The following is a 22,936-nucleotide window of genomic DNA, read 5'->3' as shown; positions in this document are numbered from 1 at the left end:
TTCTCAGTACCTGAGCATGTGACCGTATTTGGAGATAGGGTCAGTTAGAAGAAATTGAGATTAAATAAGATCATTAAGGCTGCCCAAATTCAATATGCCTGGTGTCTTTTTTTATTTTTTTTGAGATGGAGTTTTGCACTTGTCACCCAGGTTACAGTGCAATGGCACTATCTTGGCTCACTGCAACCTCTGCCTCCTGGGTTAAAGCAATTCTCCTGCCTCAGTCTCCCAAGTAGTTGGGATTATAGGAGCCTGCCACCACGCTCAGCTAATTTTTGTGTTTCTAGTAGAGACAGGGTTTCACCACATTGGCCAGGCTAATCTTGAACTCCTGACCTCAGGTGATCCACCCGCCTCAGCCTCCCAACGTGTTGGGATTACAGGCGTGAAGCACCGTGCCTGGCCCTGGTGTCTTTATAAGGAGAGGAGAGAAGGACACAGCACACACACACACAGAGGGACAGCCATGACACTGGAGGAAATGACCATTTACAGGCCAAAGAGAATGGCCTCAGAAGGAACCAACCCTGCCAATGTCTGGATCTTGGATTTCTAGCCCCAGGACCCTGAGAAAAGAAATTCCTGTTATTGAGGCTGATGGTCTGTGGTCCTTTGTTATGGGAGCCCAGGCTGATCCAAGTTAACCAGCTGCTCATTCCAGGGACGCCAAATCCCATGAAGACAGAGCCTTATAGTGATAAAGTGATAAGGTGGAAATCTTATCTTTTTTTTTTTTTGAGGTGGAGTTTCACTCTTGTTGCCCAGGCTGGAGTGCAATGGCCCAATCTCAGTTTACTGCAGCATCTACCTCCCAGGTTCAAGCGATTCTCCTGCCTCAGCCTCCTGAGCAGCTGGGATTACAGGCATGTACTATCATGCCTGGCTAATTTTTGTAGTTTAAGTAGAGACAAGGTTTTGCCATGTTGGCCAGGCTGGTCTCGACCTTCTGAACTCAGGTGATCTGCCCACCTTGGCCTCCCAAAATGCTGGGATTACAGGCACGAGCCACCACACCCCGCTGAATGTGGAAAGCTTTAATGAGCCAAAAGAACTGCATTTGTTCATTCATTCTTTTCATGCAGTTCATCTTTAAGTATTGGGTGAACCTTGTTTTCAGTATGGGAAATACAAGGGTACAAAGCCGTGGTCTGTGGCACACTCCGTTAGGGTGTCAGGAGACAGTACCCAAAACAGTGACAACACTGGGCTCAGTGCTTTGACCAGAGTGTCTCAGAGCAATGAGGGGGCACAAAGGAGGACGTTTGGCAGCTTGGGTTGCGGTTTGGTTTCTGCCAGGGAAGGTCCCAAAACTGTCTCTGAAAGAGGGAGGAGCACGGGGTAGTGGGTCAGAGGCCACTGGAAGATGGTGTCTTTGGGACATGCAGTCTTTCCTCACAGTGAGGTAGGGGGAGGATGTGTGGGCACAGGCTGGATCTGCAGTTTGGTGTAGAGCTTGTAAGATTGCACTTCTGGTCAGATTGCATGACTCTGGCTCTGACTACAGCTGTGTGGGCTGAGGCAAATTACTTAACCTCTTTGGACCTCCTTAATCTTACCTGCAAAGTGGGGACAATCACAGTACCTACTTCATGCACGCGTTGTAGGGATTAAAGGCACAGTGTATGTACAGCACTTTGCACAGGGCTAGGTGTGCAGCAAATTCTTGGTCAAGGCTGACCACCACCTAAAGGCTTGGGCTTCACCTTGAGGGCAAGGGGGAGTCACTGAAGCCTTTAGGGAGAGTAATGATCTGGACAGATGTGAGTTTTTAAAATATCCCTCTTACTTGGTGGGTTGGAGATCTTAGCTTTCTAATTGAAGGCATTTTATTGGCCTGGCGAATCAATGAATTAATCATTCTTTACCTTTTGAACACTTACCATGTGCTTCTGCTACATCAGATGTCCAGAGAATGGAATATATATATATATATATATATATATATATATATATATGAAACAAGTATGTGGTATTCTAAAAAACAGAGCATTTATTTATTTTAAAATTGTGGCAAATACTGTAAAACTTGTAGCTACCAAGATGAAATAACTTTTGTCAGACCCAGGCAAAACAAGACTGGGAAGGCACCAAGGAGAGGGGACTCCTGCCTGCATGTCTGAGATAAAAACTCTTTCCAAGGACTTCCTTAAAACCCTAATTCATCTCCTGCTTTGATGAGACTAGACATCACTAGGCATTCTTCAGGACTGCAGTAATGCAGATAAGATGCTCTGGGAAGAACACTTGCCCAGCACTGGCATCTCCACCAATGAGCTGATGACAACTCTGGCTTTAAGCCTCTAGAACCAATGAACTCTGTTTCTAAGCAGCTTATGTAAATCTCTCTTTGCTAATAACAGCTCCTCCTTACGCTTCCCTCACTGAATGCACTGGTGGCTTGCCATTCCATGCATTGTGGATTATTCTGGATTGTAATTCTTATTTCTATTTCCAAGTAAATCTAACATATTTAGAGATAATTTTCTCTAGTGTCTTTTTTCTTAGATTGACAATACACCTAACATTTCCCATCTTAGTCATTGTAAGTGTACGGTTCAGTAGTGCTAAGTACATTCACACTGTTATATAATCAATCTGCAGACCTTTTTTGTCTTGCAAAACTGAAACTCTGAACCCACTAAACAACTCTCTATTTACCCTCCCCTGGCTTTTGGCAACCTCTATTCTACTTTCTGTCTTTTTGAGTTTGAATATTCTAGATACCTCATACAAATGGAATCATACAGTATTTGTCTTCTTGTGTCTGACTTCTTTCTCATAGCCTAACGTCCTCAAGGGTCGTCTATATTGCAGTGTGTATCAGAATTTTCTTCCTTTTTAAGGTTGAGTAAAATTCCATTGTATGTCTATACCACTGTGAAAGAAAAATAAATCTTGGGACCAAAAAGGAAAGTCAAGCTGGGAACTGCATCAGGCAAACCTGGTTTCCTAAATAAGATAGCAACAAAGATCTTAAAAAGCTGCATACCTCTCTCACAATTTGTCCACTAGGAAATTCCTCGTGGGCTCCAAGATCTTTACCCTAAAACACTTGTGTTCAATTTCACCCTCACAAAGTAAATGGATAGCTTATCTTCACAGGCACAGGACAAAGGACAGAATTCAAGGTCATCTCTCCACTCACCTGAGACAAATACATACTTGATGGCTTCCTGTGCCCTGTGTTTATTTTATCTTATATAGAAATGCAGGTTCACTGAGCTAGATGGATGCATAGTGAAAGACTGATCAAAGACTCAAAAGAATGCAACATTTGCCTCTGATCTACCCACACCTTTATTAAAAAATTTGTTCTTTGTTTCCCAACATTTGCCCTTTCTCTTTAAAACATTAAGCCCTCAAAATAATCTTTGAAGAAAGGCACAGACCTGTCTTCCAGGTGTGTGTCCTTAATCTTGGCAAAATAAACTTCTAAATAGATTGAGACCTGTCTCAGGCACTTTTTGGTTACTATCACATTTTGATCATCCACTCATCTATCTGTGGGCACTTGGGTTGCTTCTACCTCTTGGCTATTGTGAATAATGCTGCTACGCACATGGGTGGACACATATCTTTGTGAAAACTTGCTTTCAGTTCTTTTGGATATGTATATACCCAGAAGTGGTATTGCTGGACCATATGATAATTCTGAAACAAACAAACAAACAAACAAAAAGCATTTATTTAAAAAATAAAATGTAACATTATAGAGAGAAGTGGAAAAGAGAATGCAAACATGTCTGTAAGCAAATCAATGGAAGCCAGCATTTGTTACTGCTTTTATGTATCTCCTCCACTACTTGTACTTAAAGTGTACATTCTTGTCAAAGGTAATGAATGTAGAATTTTCCATTACAGATTTTTCACTATAAAAAGGTTTTAATGTTAGTAGGTAGTTTTTATAAAAAGCATCAATTAAATGTCTGTCTAATTTTAAATCATAGATAATTGCTAATTTACTTAACCTTTTCCCTGTTATTGGGTTGAATGCTTTAATGAGGAGTCACTGCCATTTTTATTATTAGATGTTTCCAGTTAGTGCCCTGAATGTGTTTTCCTGAGTAAGATAGTAAATCTTAGGTAAAAGAATGTGAAAGAGGTGATATGTGTAAGTGTATTTTATTTTGTACTGTCTGATTTTATTTTTATAACTCTTAATTAGAAAACAAAGATTAAATGAGACAAAGTTACAAAATGCCTAGCAGTGTTTGGCATGCGGCAGGTGCTTAATATATGTTTATCTCTAAAATAAAGCCCAAAACATTTTAGAAGCCCAAATAATGCCTGGCAACTTCAGTGAATTTATTGAAAACATACATGCTAGTCTAAATAATTGACATAGATCACTTCATTTAATTGCTCACAATACCCTCTAGGGTAAGTTCCTATCATTCCCATTTCAAAGACGGGAAAACAGATTCAGCAAGGTCCCCTGACTTGCCCAAGGCCATGAGCTATTCAGTGAGGAAGTCAGTATTTTCACAGGTCTGATACTATATAGCATCCATGACTTCAATCCCTTCCCTTCATTGCTGCTAGTGACTCCACAACCAGGGGACTACATAGCACATGTAACAGAGTGAAATAAAAGACCAGCCCAAATCAATTTCATTATTCATTTCAAGCCCTCAACATTTCCTTACTGGCCACTGACACAGAGTAACTGTACAGTTAATATTTATTGGATGAAAACTAACATGTAATATAAACCAGTTATAGAATTAATGATGGGCAGGCTACTACTCCCATACCCTGTCCCACAGCAGACATCCTCAATCAATCACCCCATCTCACAGAAGACATCCTTAATCAATTGCAGCATCATTTCTTCCTGAACCAAGAGACCTCACTTTACTTTTCTGTATAGTACTCCTGGATCACTGTCCCCACTGGGAGTGGCACTGCCACCTAAGATGGAGTAGGAGGTCACTGATGTCCCAGCATTTTCCCATACTTTTTCTTTGAGTTTTATAGTTTCTGAAGTTTGCAAGTGTAATGTCGAGTATCTCACCTATTTTTCTTCTTTCTTTATTTCCATCTAGGTATATTTTCTTTGGGGGCATGCAAAGGATATTATCCAATCTTTCAAAACACTGGAAAGGTAAAAATTGTGGGTAATTGCTTTATATGTTGAATTTGGCATTCATTTAGAATTATCAAAACTCATCACTGCCATCTTGCTTTGGTTATAAAAATAGACCAACTCTCCACTTGGTCCTGAAAGCTAAGCCCTCACTTGTGGCTGAGAGAAGAGGGCCTCTGTTTTTGGCTCCTCCCTGGGACAAGTCCAGAGGTAGCATGGGTGGGGGGAGGGGGCTTGAATTTTGAATTTGAATCTGCATCTTAGACACTTTTGCCTTATGATCCTCAGTTTCCTCATCTATAAAATAGAGATGAAGGGAAGAAAATGTAATTTCATTTTTTAACCCTTATAAATTTTTGGTTGAGATGCTGGCCTGAAAACTAAGGTCAGATTAACAAGAGAAAAACTAGCAGGAGTTTATTGACACTTGCTCTGTGCCCATAATGTGGGAGGGACCTCAGTTCTAACATGTTTCTGTCAAAGCAGTGGTTTAGAGGCTTTGCTTAAATAGTATTTAACAAAGAGCCATAAATCCTATAAGGACCAGATAAAGGTGAGTTTGCTCCCAGATTCTCTTATCTCTGCTGGCTTCGTTTCTGAGCTGCTAAGAGCTCAGAGCTGTCCCAGTAAGAAAAAGCTCACATGTCTGTCTGTCTGCAGGAAAGGAAGGGGAGGTAGCAGGATCTTTTTTTTTTTTTTAAATCATCATCCTGCCATCAGGCAGGCACAGGGAGAAGCAGTGTCCCCTGTGTTTTTAATCTTCTGCCACTTGACGATCTTCAGTATTGTAGAGAGGAATCTATTGGTGTCCTTCAGAGACAGTAACATAGACTGCCTAGAGGATTGAAAGAGGGAATTGATGTAGAGCACCGTGTGAGAGGCACTCAGCAAGTGTAGGGTCTGTTACAAGGTCCACCCATCACCCTCCAAGCTGATTGTGAGGATGGAAGGAAAGCATTGACAGGGTAATGGAGTGAATCAGCTAAACGCAAGGTGTTGTTACCATGTAAGAAAGCACCATGCACACACACAGAGATGAAGGAAACAAATTGAGATCAGAAATGGCTCATGGAAGCCTGTCCTCTGTTGTAGTCGGGGATGGTCAGATCTAGTGATGAGAAAGGCAGCCCGGCCTGGGAAAATGACATCTGCCATTGGTTTGTGGACCATTTCCAGATCAAGCCAACAGGAGGCTGCCAGCTCGCAGGGAGCTTGCATGTCAGAACAGCTTATAGCTGTGCGTGGCAACAGTGCTACTTCCCTGAGTTCAGTGGGCCTGGGATTGGATAGTGCCATTTGGACCAGGAAAAAAGAGAGAAGAAAGGGGAGCTGTGTGCATTATGAGTAAAAGAAAAGCCAGCCAGTGTGAGGCAAACAGCATTGTCTGCCTTTGTCAAAGGCTCTATAGAATGCCTCCCAGACGCCTTGGGGAAGGCTGGCCAGGATCTACAGTAACTGGGCAAGCTCAAGAGGCAAACAGATGGGCAAACACCTGACTCAGACACCCTGGGATTCTGTTTCCTTCTCCAGTTGTGATTGGACATTACGCCAAAGGAAGCCAGGGTTCAAATGAGGCAAGGTTTTGCCTGCAGTTGCCTGGGAGAGCCCCAGAGAGATCAGCTGAGGTTAAAACTCATAGGAGAGGCAGGGTCAAAGTTGAGGATGCAGTTGGACCATTTTTCCCGTGGGCAGAATATGGACAAATGGGCTCTTTGGTTGTCTGCTTTTAGTAAATTTTCACCCCTCCAGCTCTGCTTCCAAGACCCAGCTTCTTTGATGTTCTGCAGGCATTGCGTTGAGTACTGGTGAGTTCAAGACTAAGGCTGAATGCCAGGATTCTGTGGTTTTGGAAAGTTTCATGGAACTGCCCCTCCCAGCCAGGCAGGAGACCCACCCAGAGCCTGCGCTGCCAGATGAAACCAGAAACCATGTCTGAGAAGGAGCCGTGCGATTGTGTGCACATGTCTGTCTCACCCCATGGGGCTTGAGGCTTTCCCAGGGATGCTTGAGAACTGAGTCCCTGTGTTTTTCAGGTTTGGGGTCATCCACTCGGTGTTCACCAACCTGCTTTTGTGGGCCAACGGTGTCCTCAATGAGTCAAAGCACCAACTCAATGAGCACAAGGAACGGCTCATTACTCTTGGCTTTGGGAACATAACAACAGGTGAGTGGTGAGAGAGGTGAGTGGCCCTTCTGCCATGTTGGAATATCTTGGAAACCTGTAGGTTTCAGAGATGGAGTGCAGGCTCCAAAGAATTGCAGGCCACCCAACTCAGCACCAGCCAGACAGGCCCTGTTGTTGAAAATCTTCCAAAACCTGAATCTCTCATAAGTGATATGTGCTGAGCATAATTAAAGATTTCTTCCATGACTCAGGGACTTGGAAGACCCACGGTGATCATTCCGATGGCCATTTCTCATGATCCAGTTTGCTGCAGGAATAAAGGTCTTTGTTTTCAACTACAGAAGATTGATGGTTGCCTCTGCTTGTGTTTTTAATTAAGCCTCTATTATCAGTTCTTTCTGGTAAAAGTATGGCTTTTAAAAATTCATACAAGTCTAATGGTAGGTTGTGGTTAATTGGCTGTGGTTCATTTAAAGTTTTAATCTAACTGTACTTTGCTTTTAATTTTAGCTGATGGCTATTCCCCCTTGCTCGTATTTGAGGGCCTGTTGGGTTAATCTTTTTATTTTCTTCTAAAATCCTTTAGCATTTTGCAATATGTCACTTCTGTATTAGAACATTCAGGCCAAGAGGGATGTGGGGCAGGGAACTGGGTGTCTCAGGCTTGTTCCTCTCGTGTACGAGCTGTGTGACCTTTGAAAGATATTTAATCTCTCTGAGCCTCCCTTTTCTCATTCGTAAAGTGAGGGTGTCCAAATCATGCGCTTGCAAAGATCCCTTCCAGCTTTACTGTGCAGCAAGTCTATGCCAGCTGTGTGACCCTCGGCTGTCCTGGAACGTCACTTCAAACCTGTTTCCTCATCAGTGGGGTAGAGTCAACGCAGTCACCACCTCCAACCAGCAGCCACTCTCAGTGTTTGGGCCTCATGTCCTTGGTATCAATATCAGTAGCAGCAATGACAATAAACAAAAATAAATGGCTATTAAGCACTTGCTGAGCGTCTGACACTCTTCTTGGAAGTTTACACTCTCAGGTAGTCAAGTTTTTTTTTTTTTTGAGATGGAGTTTCTCCCTATCACCCAAGCTGGAGTGCAGTGGTGCAATCTCAGCTCACTGCAACCTCTGCCTCCTGGGTTCAAGTGATTCTCCTGCCTCAGCTTCCCTGAGTAGCTGAGACTACAGGCATGTACCACAATGCCCAGCCAATTTTTGTATTTTTAGTAGAGACAGGGTTTCGTTATGTTGACCAGGGTGGCCTCAAACTCCTGACCTTGCTATCTACTCACCTTGGCCTCCCAAAGTGTTGGGATTACAGGTGTGAACCACTGTACCTGGCGTCAGGTGGGCAATATTAACCTCATCTGGATAAAGCCATCAAGCCACAGAGAAGTTAGCCCAGGGGAACATAGTGAATATGTGATCGAGCCGTGATTTGAATCCCAGCAATCTGGCTTCAAGACACTCTGTGAAAGATGAGGTTGGATTAATTTTCTACAAAAGGACGCTGTCAGATCTAACATTCTGTTAATCTGAACTTTTCTTCCTGATTTCTTCCCTTCTTTTCTGCATAACACCATATTGAATTATAAGTGCTAGGGAAACCCCGTATGAATTGAAGATTATTACCGAGTGCAGTGGCTAATGCCTATAATCCGAGCACTTTGTAATCTTGAAGTAGGAGGGTCACTTCAGCCTAGAAATTTGAGACCAGCCTGGGCAACAAAGGGAAACCTCCATCTCTGCCAAAAAAAGCCAGGCATGGTGGCATGGGCTGTGGTCCCAGTTACACGAGAGGCTGACGCAGTAGGGTCACTTGAGGCTGGGAGGTCAAGGCTGCAGTGAGCTGTGTTTGTGCCACTTAACTCCAGCCTGGGAACAGATGGAGACCCCATATCACACACACACACAAAAAATAAAAAAAGAAAAAAGAAAAAAAGAGAAAGAAAATTGCATCATGTTCTGTGAAAGTAAAATTAATTCTACTATGTAGCTTTTCTCAGATTTTATAAGTAATATATACATATCATTAACTAAAACAATGACAAAGTGTGAAGAAAAAACAAATCTGGACTGGGCACGGTGACTCACGTCTGTAATCCTAGTACTCTGAAAGGCCGAGGCAGGTGCATCACGAGGTCAAGAGATGGAGAGCACCCTGGCCAACATGGTGAAACCCTGTCTCTACTAAAAATACAAAAAATAGCTGGCCATGGTGGTGCACACCTGTAGTCCCAGCTACTTGGGAGGCTGAAGCAGGAGAATTGCTTGAACCCAGGAAGTGGAAGTTGCAGTGAGCCAAGATCATGCCACTGCACTCCAGCCTGGGTGACAGAGTGAGACTCCATCTCAAAAAAATCCACAGCACATACCAAGAAATGCAGTAAATGCTGTGAATGTTTATTTTTTTGTAGTGTGCCATTTATTTATAGTTGATTTTATACTATACATTTGCTCTTTTTTTTATTGCAACCTATAATAAGAGGCAGATTTTACATTGCAACCAACACATAAATATGTGTGTGTGTGACAAAAATAATACTTAGTTTTACTCTATCTCAAATTTTCTCATAGTCGATTCCACTCCATTCTATCCTGTTCTAGTCACTGCAAATTTATTCTGCTACAAAACACTTGGTTGCTACCTGATTTTACAGCCTGATATTGGGTTGTGGCTTACATTAAAAAAATAGATATACAGTTTGTTCTTACTTTTTTCCATTTTCCTTGAAATGGGATTACTTTCTTATATTATTAAAATGCATCCTGGCTGGATGTGGTGGCACATGCCTTTAATTCCAGTACTTTGGGAGGCAGAAGGGGGCAGATCACTTGAGCTCAGGAGTTCAAGACCAACCTGGCCAACATGGTGGACTCTGTCTCTACAGAAAATATAAAAATTAGCTGGGTGTGGTGGTGCATACGTGTGGTTCCAGCTACTTGGGAGGCTGAGGCAGGAGAATCGCTTGAACCCAGGTGGCGGAGGTTGCAGTGAGTGGAGATTGAGCCACAGCACTCCAGCCTGGGCAACAGAAGGAGACTCTGTCTCAAAACAAACAAACAAACAAACACACACACATCAAAAATAGCAAAAACCATAAAGCACATCTCAATTATAATCTGCAGTGGCTGTCTACTATCCCATTGTTGGGACATACTAAAATTTACTTACCAATTTCTAAATTGTTGGACACTGAGGTGTTTTTCTCTCTCTCTCTTTCTTTTTCTCTTTCTCTCTCTCTCTCTCTCTCTCTCTCTCTCACACACACACACACACACACACACACACACACACACACACAATTTTACCTGGCTCTTTTTTTATCTTTATTTTTCAAGACTGAGTCTCACTCTGTTGTCCAGGCTGGAGCGCAGCGACGTGATTTTGGCTCACTGCAACCTCTGCCTCCCAAGTTCAAGCGATTCTCCTGCGTTAGCCTCTCAAGTAGCGGACATTACAGGCATGCCACCACACCTGGCTAATGTTTGTAATTTTCATGGAGATGGGGTTTCGCCATGTTGGCCAGGCTGGTCTCAAACTCCTGACCTCAAGTGATCACTAGCCTCAGCCTCCCAAAGTGCTGGGATTATAGGCCTGAGACACTGCACTTGGTCTTACCTGACTGATTACATTTTTTATTTGTCCCTTTGAGTAGAAGGGTAGATGGAATTACGGGTCAGAGACCGTATCGCCTTTAGGGCTTTGGTGACATGTTTCATCATGTACTCGCAGCATGTCCCATCCTGTGAAGAGCGCCCTCCCGTACCGCCGCCAGCTTGTCTTCCAGAAGGTGGTGCCCATCTGCTTCCCCACACTGCTGTTGGGGCACACCCCTCTCCTGCACACTTGCTAGCACTGGCGTCATAAGGGGCATATCTTTTGCTAATTAAAAATGGCATTTACAAAGTATTTTTTAAAAATAGTTTTTAAAATCACACATGTAAATTTAGAAAGGTTAGAAAATACAGGGAAGCAAAATCTAGAAGAGATTAAAAATCACCCGTCATTTTCCACCCAGAGATAACCACTGCTGACGTTTTTAGTTTGTGTCCTTCCAGATTTTTTCCATCTGTGTGTCTGTCCCTCTGTCCGTCATCTGCGTATCTATTTCTGACAGCAATACAGTCGTTGTCTCTATTGTCTTTGGCCACCTGCCAAATAAATGTGATCGAGGTAATGAATATGCTTTGGGGATACTCACAGCTATGAACTTAGGCATGATATTAAACATGATAATAAGCCATGACAGGATAAAGCTTGTAATCCGGTGGGAAGACCAAGCATGAATCTGCAGTGGAAATGGCTTTCTGGGCTTTTCTGCCTCCCCTCACACACGCTAATTGCCCTCCCGTGTGCTCTGCCTGTCTCCCCCAGTTCTAGATGACCACACACCACAGTGTAACTGCACGCCCCCAACTCTCTGCACTGCCATCTCCCACGGGATCTACTACCTCTACCCCTTCAACATAGAGTATCAGATCCTGGCCTCCACAATGCTCTACGTCCTATGGAAGAACATTGGGCGCAAAGTTGACAACCATCAGCACCAGAAGATGCAGTTCAAGTCTGATGGGGTCGTGGTGGGCGCAGCCCTGGGCCTGACTGCGCTGGCCACCACCATCGGGGTGGTGGTGGTGTACCTGATTCATATTGGGCGCTCCAAGACCAAGAGCGAGTCGGCACTCATCATGTTCTACCTGTATGCCATCACCCTGCTGATGCTGATGGGGGCTGCGGGGCTGGCTGGAATCTGGATTTACAGGATGGATGAGAAATCACTGGACGAGTCCAAAAATCCGGCCCGCAAACTGGACTCGGACCTCTTGGTGGGCACTGCCTCGGGCTCCTGGCTTATCTCCTGGGGCTCAATCTTGGCCATCCTCTGTGCAGAGAACCACCCCAGCTACACCTGGTACAACCTGCCTTACTCCATCCTCGTGATCCTGGAGAAATACATCCAGAACCTCTTCATCATCGAGTCCATTCACCGAGAGCCTGAAAAACTCTCTGAGGACATCCGAACCCTTCGGGTGGTCACCGTCTGCAATGGCAACACCATGCCCCTTGCTTCTTCCTGCCTCAAAAGTGGAGGCCTGGCTGAAGATGTGGCTCCCCGGGGCAGGGACTTGCCACCAGCAGCCAACGGAAATGTGCACGTGAGAGAAGGCTGTAGCAAGGAGGATGAGAAGCGGGAGGAGAGCAGCTGGGGAGAGAGCCCAAGCCCAGCCCGCCTTCCCTGTTTCTTACAGGGCAACGCCAAGAGAAAAGTCTTGAGGAATATTGCAGCCTTCTTGTTCCTCTGCAATATTTCGGTAATCCGCACCAAGTTATTCTTATTCTTTTAATTTTATTTGAGACTTTCATTTTCAGTTCAAGGGGTACACATGCAGGTTTGTTGCATGGGTGGATGGTGTGTTGCTGAGGTTTGGTGCGCAAATGAGCCCGTCACCCAGGTAGTGAGCATAGTACCCGACAGGTAGGTTTCTTCCACCTTTCCTCTCTGGTAGTCCCTAGTGATGTCTATTGTTCATATCTTTGTGTTCATGAGCGCTCAGTGTTTGGCTTCCACTTAGAGGACACGTGGTATTTGGTTTTCTGTTCCTGTGTTAATTCACTTAGGATAAGGACTCCAGTTCCATCCAACTTGCTACAAAGAATGTGATTTCATTCTTTTTTAAGGCTGCGCAATATTCCATGGTGTATAGCTACCATATTATTTATTTATTTACTTTTTGAGACAGGGTCTCACTCTTTAGCCCAGGCTGGAGTGCAGTGGCACGATCACAGCTCACTGCAGCCTCGACCTTCTGTGCTCAAGCAATCCTCCCATCTCAGCCTCCTGAGTAGCTGGGACCACAGGCATGTGCCATCACACGTGGCTAATTTTAAAAACTTTTTTTTTTTGAGATGGGGTTTTACTCTTGTTGCCCAGGCTGGAGTGAAATGGCACAATCTTGGCTCACTGCAACCTCCGCATCCTGGGTTCAAGCAAGTCTCCTGCCTCAGCCTCTAGAGTAGCTGGGATTAGAGATGCCCACCACCACACCTTTCTAATTTTAAAAAAGTATTTTTAGTAGAGATGGGGTTTCACCATGTTGACAAGGCTGGTTTTGAACTCCTGATCTCAAGTGATCTGCCTACCTCAGCCTGCCAAAGTGCTGCGATTATACGTGTGAGCCTGGCCAAAACTTTCTTTTTGGTAGAGATGGGTTCTCACTGTGCTGCCCAGGCTTGTCTTGAACTCCTGGGCTCAGACAATCCTCCCGCCTCAGTCTCTCAAAGTGCTGGGATTACAGATGTGAGCCACTGTACCCGGCCATAATACATTGTCTTTGTCCAGTCCATTACTGATGGACATCAAGGTTTCTCTTGCTTTTTAAAAATAAGAAATGGAGGCAGCTAGTAATAAAAATGCTCTAAGTACAAAATTAAAATATGAGGCTGGAAAGTAGACCTATATTCTACAAATTACCTACTGACGACTTGCTGTGTGCTAGGGGCTGGGCCGAGCACTACAAAGTAAAGGGGAAAGACTAAGTCTCTTTCCTCTATAAGGTCACAGTATGATAGGGGAGGGAGACAATGAGAAAATCTAATATGGTGAGCAGGACAAGTGCCGAGACAGGCTTGTGCAAGGTGTACTAGGAGCAGGGATTCAGAAGGACTTCAGTGAGGAGGGGGTGCTTGAATGAGGCCCAGTGCCAATCAGGAGCGATTTTGGCTGCAAGTGATAGGCAATTTGATTCGCAGTGTCTTCAATCTTAACAATGTTTAATTATCTCACGAGAATTCCAGAGGTTGGCTGCTTGGGGCTGGCCTGGCAGCTGAACCATGTCATCAGGCATCCAGACACTGTTCATCTTGTCACTTGGGTGGTGTGGTGCTTTTGCCACATGGTTACGAGATGGCCGCAGCTGCACCAGGCATCACAAATGGATTCAAGACAGAAAAGATGGGGAAGGGCTGGTGCCAGGCAGTGTCTCTCACGTGGGCATCCCTAGCTGCGAGGGAGGCTGGGGAAGTGGATGGTTTGCTTTCCAGCCTCTCTGACAGAAGGTAGCAAGGGAGAGGAAAGTGAAGAATCACTCACCGAATCTTGTCTGCATCAGCAAGAAATGACTGGACGTTCACCAGATGATCAAGGCAGGGAAAAGCATTTCAGGCAGAGGCACACGTATGTGAAGACGCAGAGGCAAAAGACTCCACAGCATGTTTTCAGAGCAGCAGGTAGTTTGGCATAAATTCCACATGTTTCAAGCAGAGCAGAAGAATGGGAAATAGAGGGGGCCCAGCTAGGTGGGCTCTGGCTTGATCAGGGCTTCCTATGCCTGGCTGGAGTCGTTGCTGAGGGCAAGGGAGGACTTGCTCAGATTTGCACTTTGGAGTGATCCTCCCAGCAGCTGTGTGTAGCAAGGAAGGAGACAGATGGGGCCCGAAGCAGAAAGACTGGGAGAGAAAGCCCTGCAGCAGCACAGGCAAGTAGGGCAGGAGCTTGAACCCGGGCAGTGGTGGAGGATGGAGAGAAGAAAAAGGAATCGGAAGCATTGTGTGCTGTTGGGGTATTTTCAAAGACACACAGAGGAAGGCTGGTGGGGGCTGGTGAGAAGGAGGGGGAAGCAGCCTTTGCCACCGCGTGAGTCTCTGCAGTGATGGTGACTGGTGGCTGGAAGGGAGTGCCCCAGTCCACAGAGGTGTCTGCCCATCTCTCTGGGTGAAGCCAGCTCTCCGCTACCAGCCTCCATTATCAAGCCTGCTCTCTGTGGCCCCAGCTGCTCAGAGGCTTTTGAGCTTCCTCCCCTGAATTTCAGATGGTGCATTCAGGGCCTGCGACTTCTGTTATCGCCCTAAGAACACAAAGCTGGGAAGGTCCCTTCTGAAGTCAGAACGGCTGTGTGTCTGCCAAGCAAACCTGATCCGCCCCAGCCTTGGATCACTTGGCTTCCTTCAACTCAGTAGGCAGTGAGGAGGGGCTTGGGAGGGGGAAGGCCAGAAGAGTTTGGCTGCAGGCAGACCCTCTTCTCCATCCAGCAGATACCGGTCAGGCACCTGCTGTATGCCGGGACTATGTACGGGGCACAGCAGCGAACCAACACTTTAAAGAGTTAAAAGAGAGATAGATACTAGTCGGCTGTATTTTTTTTTGAGGTTCATATTCCAAAATGCAAACTCTTATACAGAGCTAGTTCTAGAATCCTCCTCAAGCATATGCTTTTTGTACATACCCTGTGATTAACATATATATTTTTTGAGATGGAGTCTTGCTCTGTTGCCCAGGCTGGAGTGCAATGGTGCGATCTCGGCTCACTGCCACCTCTGCTTCCTGGGTTCAGGCAATTCTCCTGCCTCAGCCTCCTGAGGAGGTGGGACTACAGGCATGCACCACCGTGCCCAGCTAACATTTTGTATTTTTTAGTAGATACAGGGATTCACCACGTTGGTCAGGCTGGTCTCAAACTCTTGACCTCAGGTGATCTGCCTGACTAGGCCTCCCAAAATGCTGGGATTGTAGGCATGAGCCACCACTCCTGGCCTAATGCATGTTTTTAAAACTAAGTTCTGAAAAGCTGTTTCTGCCTGGTTGCCTTTTTGGTTGACCACTGGGTGAAACACTTGGCTTGCATTTTTGCACACACTTGAAGAAAGATAGCACTGTCCAAAATACCAGAATCAACAGGCAACTGATGGTCTGTCAGGACCTGAAGGCCAGACCCAAGACCCAGGGCCCAGTCCAGGGAGGAGGGTGGGCTTCATTTCTTCTTCCCTGTGCTTGGCCCGTGATGCCCCCAGGCACTGGCTGGGTTATGGGGGATGGAACCAGAGGATGGAAATCATCACAGGGTCGTGTCTTAGGATGTCAGTGCTGGCTCATTGGGCGGCACTTTGAAACCTTGCAGTTGACCCAAGGTTGTGCCACAGGCGTCTGGCAGAGAACAAGAGCTGTCTTCTCCAGCATCAGCAGCCGGACCACAGCCCCAGCTGCAGGTGCTGATGTGCATGTCCAGGTGGTGTGGCTTCCACTCCAGCCAAGACAGAGATGGAAACGTTAGTTGAATTTCCAGGAGCCGCACCCTGGAGACAACAGAGGGTGGGTGTGGTGATGGGGAAGGGCAGGGTGCTGTGGGAGACTGGAGTCAGGGAAGGCCTCTTCTAAGCAAGGGTGTGGACGGGGCTGGGGCAAGGGACTACGAGGGCAGAGCTGCAGGTGTGGGGAAGGCACAGGTGCAAGGCAAGGCAGAGCTCACTGGACATGACCCAGGAGCACGGAGTGGAGGGCAGAGGGGAGGCCACACAGGGCCTGAGATCAAGACTCCATGCTAAACACAACAGAAAACCATGGAAGGGTCTATGCTGAGAGCAACGGGATCTGACTCATGCTTATTATTATTATTATTATTATTATTATTAATTTGAGATGGAATTTCACTTTTGTTGCCCATCTCAGCTCACTGCAACCTCCGCCTCCCAGGTTCAAATGATCTCCTGCCTCAGCCTCCCGAGTAGCTGGGATTACAGGTGTGTACCACCACACCCGGCTAATTTTTGTATTTTTATTAGAGATGGAGTTTCTCCATGTTGGTCAGGCTGGTCTTGAACTCCTAACCTCAGGTAATCTGCCTGCCTCTGCCTCCCAAAGTGCTGGGATTACAGGCATGAGCCACTGTGACTGGCCTATTTTTATTATATTTTTAATTGTGGTAAAAAACACACCACATAAATGCCCGCTGCACCCACTTTAGAGTGTACAGTTGAGTAAAGGACATTCACGGTGTGCAGCCATCACCACCATCCATTTCCAGGTTATTCTCATCCGGCAAAACTGAAACTCCACCCCGTTAAATATGGAGTCCCCATTCTCCCAGCTCCTGACAACCACCATTCTTTTGGTCTCTAGGAATTTGACTCCTAGACTCCTCATATAAGTGGATTTGTGGAGTATTAGTCCTTTTGTGACTGGCTTATTTCACTCATCATAACACCCTCCAGGATCTCCAGGTTGCAAGTCACGAAGGGTGGCAGATGCCAAGCAGGACCTGTGCCTTCAGACTTGAGTTCCTGGGGAGACGGTGATACTAGGTTGGACACGGAGGATGCTGGAGGCGGGGCAACCTTGGGGGCAGTGGGTGGAGGTCAGTGTGGAAGGAAGGACCAGAGTTTAGTACTGGACCTGTTCTGTTTGGTGCCTCTGCGGCATCCAAATGGGCAAAGCCAATAGGCAGATATTTTGGTTTTCGGTTGCCGTGCAGCGAACTACCCCAAATGTATGACAGAAGCAACATGCATGATTTCATTTTTGTCTCATGGCTTTTATTGTGACTCATGGCTTTGTGGGCTAGAAAGTCTGGCAGGGCTTGGATGGGCAGTTCTGTTCCTCACAGCATCAGGTGAAGCTGGTGAAGTCTTGTCCAGAAGGTCCATGGTCTGGTGCCTTGGGTGGGGGTGGCTGGGAGGCTGGGCTCAGCCTTGACTGGGACATCCGCAGGTGGGTCTCCATCGTGACATCTCAGGGTGGTTGGACTCTGTACGTGGTGGCTAAGGGTCCCAGAGCCAACCCTATACAAGATTGAACTGGAAGCAGCCTGTCTCCTAAGGCCTAGGCTTAGAAACTGCATGGGGTCATTTCTGCCATATTTTATTACTCACATAGTGACAGAACCCATCCAGATTCAAGGAAAGAGATCATAGGCCACCTCTCAACAGGGTAAGTAACAAGAATTTACAGCCAACTGAGCAGCAGATAGAAAGATGTGGGTTTCAGAAGAGGTCCCATCTTCCCGCCTTCCTTTCTTCTCCTTTTGCCTCCCTGTCTCCCTCTTCCTCCCTCTCTCCTTTCCTTTAAAACGTGTCCCTTGAATACCTGCAGAGGGCCAGGCACTGCTGTGAATGGTAAGGGTACAGCTATGACGGAGATCTCCAGTCTTCCTCCTCTGGGGCTTAGAAACCAGGCAACAGCAGGCAAAACCATCAACCAAGCAAGAAAGACCCCCAGTAGTGACACGTGTTAGGTGGAGAAGTGGAAAGGAGGGTGCAGGAGACAGCTTTTGGGCAGCCATTGTAGATCAGATGGACCAGCTCAGCCAGAAAGCCTTGCTAAAGGGTGACGTGAGGCAGGGAGGGCTGGCCACGCATGTTCAAGGCAGAGGGAACAATAGCTGGTGAAAAACCCCCGGAGGGAGTGAGCGGGTCTGGTTTGAGAAACAGGAAGAAGGGTTGTGTGCCACGTGGGTGGGGTGAGTGGGGAGAACGTGGACAGTGGTTAGAAATCAGCTAACAGAGTGCTTTTTCACCCCATGAGGGAGTGTAGATTTTATTTTGAATATTTTGGGAAGACTCTGGGGGCTTAATCAAGGTAGGAACAGGATCTGATTTTTATAAAAAGTTAATCTGGTAGCTGAGTGGAGTCCTAGTGTGAGCTGGGAGACCAGGTAGGAGGCCACGGCCATGGTCCAGGTGAGAGAGTCTGGCTGGAAGGTGGAGACAGAGAGCCATAGGCAGGCTGAAGATACTGTTTTGGAGGCGTATGGTCAAGGTGCACTGATGGGCTGGATGGCAGGGGGCATGGTTCTGGGAGGAGGAGGGAAATAAGGATGACACCTGGAGCTTTGATGGACCACCTGGGAGGAGGATGTTGCTGATCAACTGGAGAAATGGGGAAGGTGGATTGAGTTTGAGATGTGTTTTAGACACTCAAGTTGCCAGTGGAAACTATGAGCCTGGGCTTCTTGGGAGTGGTCCAGGCTGGAGATTTAGCCTGGGAAGTCATAGGCCTATAGGGGGTATTTACAACCAGGGACTGGGAGAGAGCCCCAGGGCTCATGTGTATAGAGAACAGAAAGGGACCCAGGAAGGAGCCCTGGACCGCTGGCCAACATTAAGGGGCAGAGCAAAGGATGAAACAGCAAAGGAGATGGGAGGGACCCGCCAAAGAGGTAGGAGAGCCCCTAAGAGTCACAGCAGCCAGGGAACAAAGTAGAAGAGAGGAATCTTGGTTCTAGGCCCAAGGCAGATACCAAATGCACAGTGCTCGAGTCCTATATATAAAATGGGGCAGTATTTGCATGTAACCTACCCATCCTCCCGTACACTTTAAGACATCTCTAGATTATTTACCATAGCTAATATGATTTAAATACTGTGTAAATAATTGTTATACTGTATTGTTTAGAGAACAATGGCAGGAAGAAAGTCGGTACATATTCAGTACAGACACACCCAACCATTTTGATTTTTGGATTTATTTACTTTTATTTTTTGAGACAGAGTCTCACTGTTGCCTAGGCTGAAGTGCAGTGGCACAATCTCGGCTCACTGCAAACTTCGCCTCCCCGGTTCAAGCGATTCTCCAGCTTCAGCCTCCCAAATAGCTGGGATTACAGGCACATGCCACTACGCCTGGCTGATATTTTATATTTTTACTAGAGTTGGGGTTTCACCATGCTGGCCAGGCTGGTCTTGAATTCCTGACCTCAGGTGACCCACCTGCCTTGGCCTCCCAAAGTGTTGGGATTACAGGTGTGTGAGCCCTGTGCCCAGTCTACTTTTTGAATATTTTTGATCTGTGGCTGGTTGAATCCATAGACACAGATCCCTGGATACAGAGTTTGGCTGTCTGTACCAGGGAGGGTTCTGTATGGAGTTCTAATGAAGGCTGCGTGTCTCAGTTACCTTTGGCTATGTAAGAGACTACCCCGGTACTCAGCAATTTAAACAACGTACATTTACGGTTTCATAGTTTCTCTGACTTGTGAATCCAACTACAGCTTTAGCTTGTGTCTGTACAGGGCCATTCCCAGGGTGAAATGTACAGGGCCATTCCCAGGCTGAAACTGTCCGCGTGGGCTGCATTCATTTCAAGGCTTGACTTTGAGAGAGGTGGTGGAGGATTTGTTTCCAAATCTACTCATGTGACTGTTGGCGGCTTGTTGGACTGAGGGTCTGAGTTTCCTGAAGCACTGAGGGTGCTTCGAAGCATGGCAGCTACCGCCTGTCTTACAGGAGAAGATGAGCAAGAGCGATAGCAGGTCCTTTGCAACCTAATTTCAGAAGGGACTTCCCGTGTCTTGCCATATTTTGTGAGTTGGGAGCGGGTCATTAGGTGCATCCCACACTCAAGGGGTGAGGACTCCACAAAAGGGTGACTGCAGGAGCTGGGGATCATCGAGGGTCATCCTAGAGCCTGCTGCCACAGCCGGGGAGTGGAGGAAGGTGAAGTGTGCAGCCTGAAGCGGGAGAGGGCCCAGGGCTGAGCTCTGGGGCCCTGAGGAGCCTGACAGCTCAAGGGGTGGCAGAGCAGGAGGGAACTGGGACAAGGAAGAGGCAGAGAAGCAGGGAACAGTGTGTAGGTTTGGGGAGCAACATGAACAAGAGTCGTTGCTTTCAGTTTTCAGAACTTAGTTCTCATCTAAGCCCTCTCAGATATGTGTTAGTATTCTCATCTTCCAGATGAGGAAACCGAGGCTGGGTGAGGGCTGTAGGGATGGAGAGAATTTGATGGGTTCAAAAAGTGCTCGCTCGGGATGGATTGCAGGGAAGGGTGGGTGAGGCAGTGAGCAGGATCCTGGCAGACAGGATTTGGTGGTTTCAGTGCAGACGGGAAATGTTGCGAGGTCTCCTTATTGTTCTGTCAGGGATGACTCAGGCCCCGCACATCCAGGTTGGCTTCCATGAGACCTGGACTTGAGTGGGGCCTCCTTGGTGGCTTGGAAGCTGCTCCCTACCACAGGCCATTTTCTCTTCTCTTGCAGCTTTGGATACCTCCTGCCTTTGGCTGTCGACCCGAGTATGACAACGGATTGGAGGAGACTGTCTTTGGCTTTGAACCCTGGATAATTGTGGTCAACCTGGCCATGCCTTTTTCTATTTTCTACCGAATGCACGCAGCTGCCTCCCTCTTTGAGGTCTATTGTAAGATATAGTCTGGGTCCACAAGAGACCCAGGAGTGAGCTAACAAGAGAGTTCATTGGAGCCACCTGGGAGTGGCCAGGTTGGACAAATATTTCCTGACAAATATGAGAAGGGCCGCCTTTTGTCTGCAAAGATTGCGCTTCCTGTGGGCTGGAACTGCCCGTCACCCCTGATGATGTAAACACGTTAGATCAAAATCCACGAGGCGGCTGGAAGCTGTCCTTGGTTAGTCAAGTGCTAATCAAGCCGAAATTATTCTATTCCCTTCTAAATGATTTAGAAGGATGTGATTATGGTTTGGGAAAGAATCTATCCAGTTTGTTTTCCATAAAAAGCGTTTTCTGGGTGTCATTTATCACGTGACTCCATACAACCTTTTCCTGACCACCTGCCTAGTAATTTATATTTCAAAATTTTATCCTTCTCAAAGCTGATGAATTGGGACACCATCACAGTGAGCTGATATTGTTTCTGCATAGGTTTAATTTCTTGAAGTTACTTTTATCATCTGGATAGAAATTTGTGTACAGGCCAATATAAAAACATATTTCTTACCTGAAATGTTGGTACATTTTGGTGATCATTTTGAAGTATTTTTTAAAAAGAAATTTCACTGTTCTCTCTTTCAGTGTAAATACATACATGTTTATTGTAAAAAATTTGGATATTTCAGAAAAGTGAGAGAAAAAGTCACTTGATTACTTTTTTTTGAGACGGAGTTTTGCTCTGTTGCCAGGCTGGAGTGCAGTGGTGTGATTTCGGCTTACTGCAACCTCCACCTCCCGGGTTCAAGCGATTCTCCTGCCTCAGCCTCCTGAGTAGCTGGGACTACAGGCCTATACCAACATGCCCAGCTAATTTTTGTATTTTTAGTAGAGACAGGGTTTCACTATGTTGGCCAGGATGGTCTCGATCTTCTGAACTCATGATCCCTTCCCACCTCAGTCTCCCAAAGTGCTGGAATTACAGGCATGAGCCTCCGTGCCTGGCCAACAATTACTTTTAATGTCTTGATATATTTCTTCCAACCATGTTGATGTGATTCTTTTTGTTGTCATTATGATACCTTTGAATGATGATGCAACGTGTTTGATTTTGTATTCAGTTATTTTCCCACTTAACAATATGGCATAAAGTTTGCCCCCATATTGTTATAAGTTCTTTATAAATATCATTGTAATGCTGTAAAATAGTCTATCAAGTGAATGTACTTTAACTATATAGTTTCCTATGGCTGGTTTTAGAGTGTCTATAACTTTTTGCTTTTATAAGTAGCTGTAAAAATCAACCATATCTGTGAAGCATTTCCCATATTTAGAATTGCTTCTTTAAGATACAGAATTACAATTAGGATGCCTAAAGATTAAGATTATAAATAGTTCAAAGGTGTCTAAGGAATATTGACATTTGGGAGGCCTTTGTATATGTTTTTCCATAGCTATTTTAAAATCGTAATAAAATTAGTTTTCTTACTGTAAGTATTCATGTGAATATCTTTTCATTTGAGTGTATTTTTTTCAGAAAGTGAAGGCAATGGGACAGCAAGAAATACAAAGTTGTTTTCTTTTTTTTAACATGGGCAAAACACATTTATTTTAGAAAAAACTAAAAAATGGACATAGATACCAAAAAACAAAGGAAATCATCATCTATACATGTCCCATCTAGAGAATCGGTTCTCCACCTGGGAATCTTGTTCCTTGAGGGGATTTTTAGCAATATCTGCAGATATTTTCAAATATTTATTAATTAAAATTAAAATAAATTTAAGTTACACATAATATTTTTACATACTTATAGACTACATGTGATATTTTAATATA

General features: G+C 45.6%; 1 protein-coding gene across 2 annotated transcripts in view; it reads left to right on the top strand.

The window, feature by feature from the left end:
• OTOP1 (otopetrin 1) overlaps positions 1-22,591 on the top strand; it is a 51,370-nt gene extending 28,779 nt beyond the window's left edge. For both annotated transcript variants that reach the window (XM_035294062.3, XM_035294060.3), the window contains exons 3-6: positions 5,046-5,104; positions 7,120-7,250; positions 11,585-12,522; positions 20,953-22,591. In XM_035294062.3, coding sequence (XP_035149953.3) covers positions 5,046-5,104; positions 7,120-7,250; positions 11,585-12,522; positions 20,953-21,123 — 1,299 coding nt within the window. In that variant the 3' untranslated portion in view covers positions 21,124-22,591. The remainder of the gene's footprint in view (positions 1-5,045; positions 5,105-7,119; positions 7,251-11,584; positions 12,523-20,952) is intronic.
• Positions 22,592-22,936: the final 345 nt, after the last annotated feature.

The sequence above is a fragment of the Callithrix jacchus genome, chromosome 3, assembly GCF_049354715.1.
Source record: "Callithrix jacchus isolate 240 chromosome 3, calJac240_pri, whole genome shotgun sequence".
NCBI lineage: Eukaryota > Metazoa > Chordata > Mammalia > Primates > Cebidae > Callithrix > Callithrix jacchus.
This window is presented reverse-complemented; position numbering and strand designations above follow the sequence as displayed.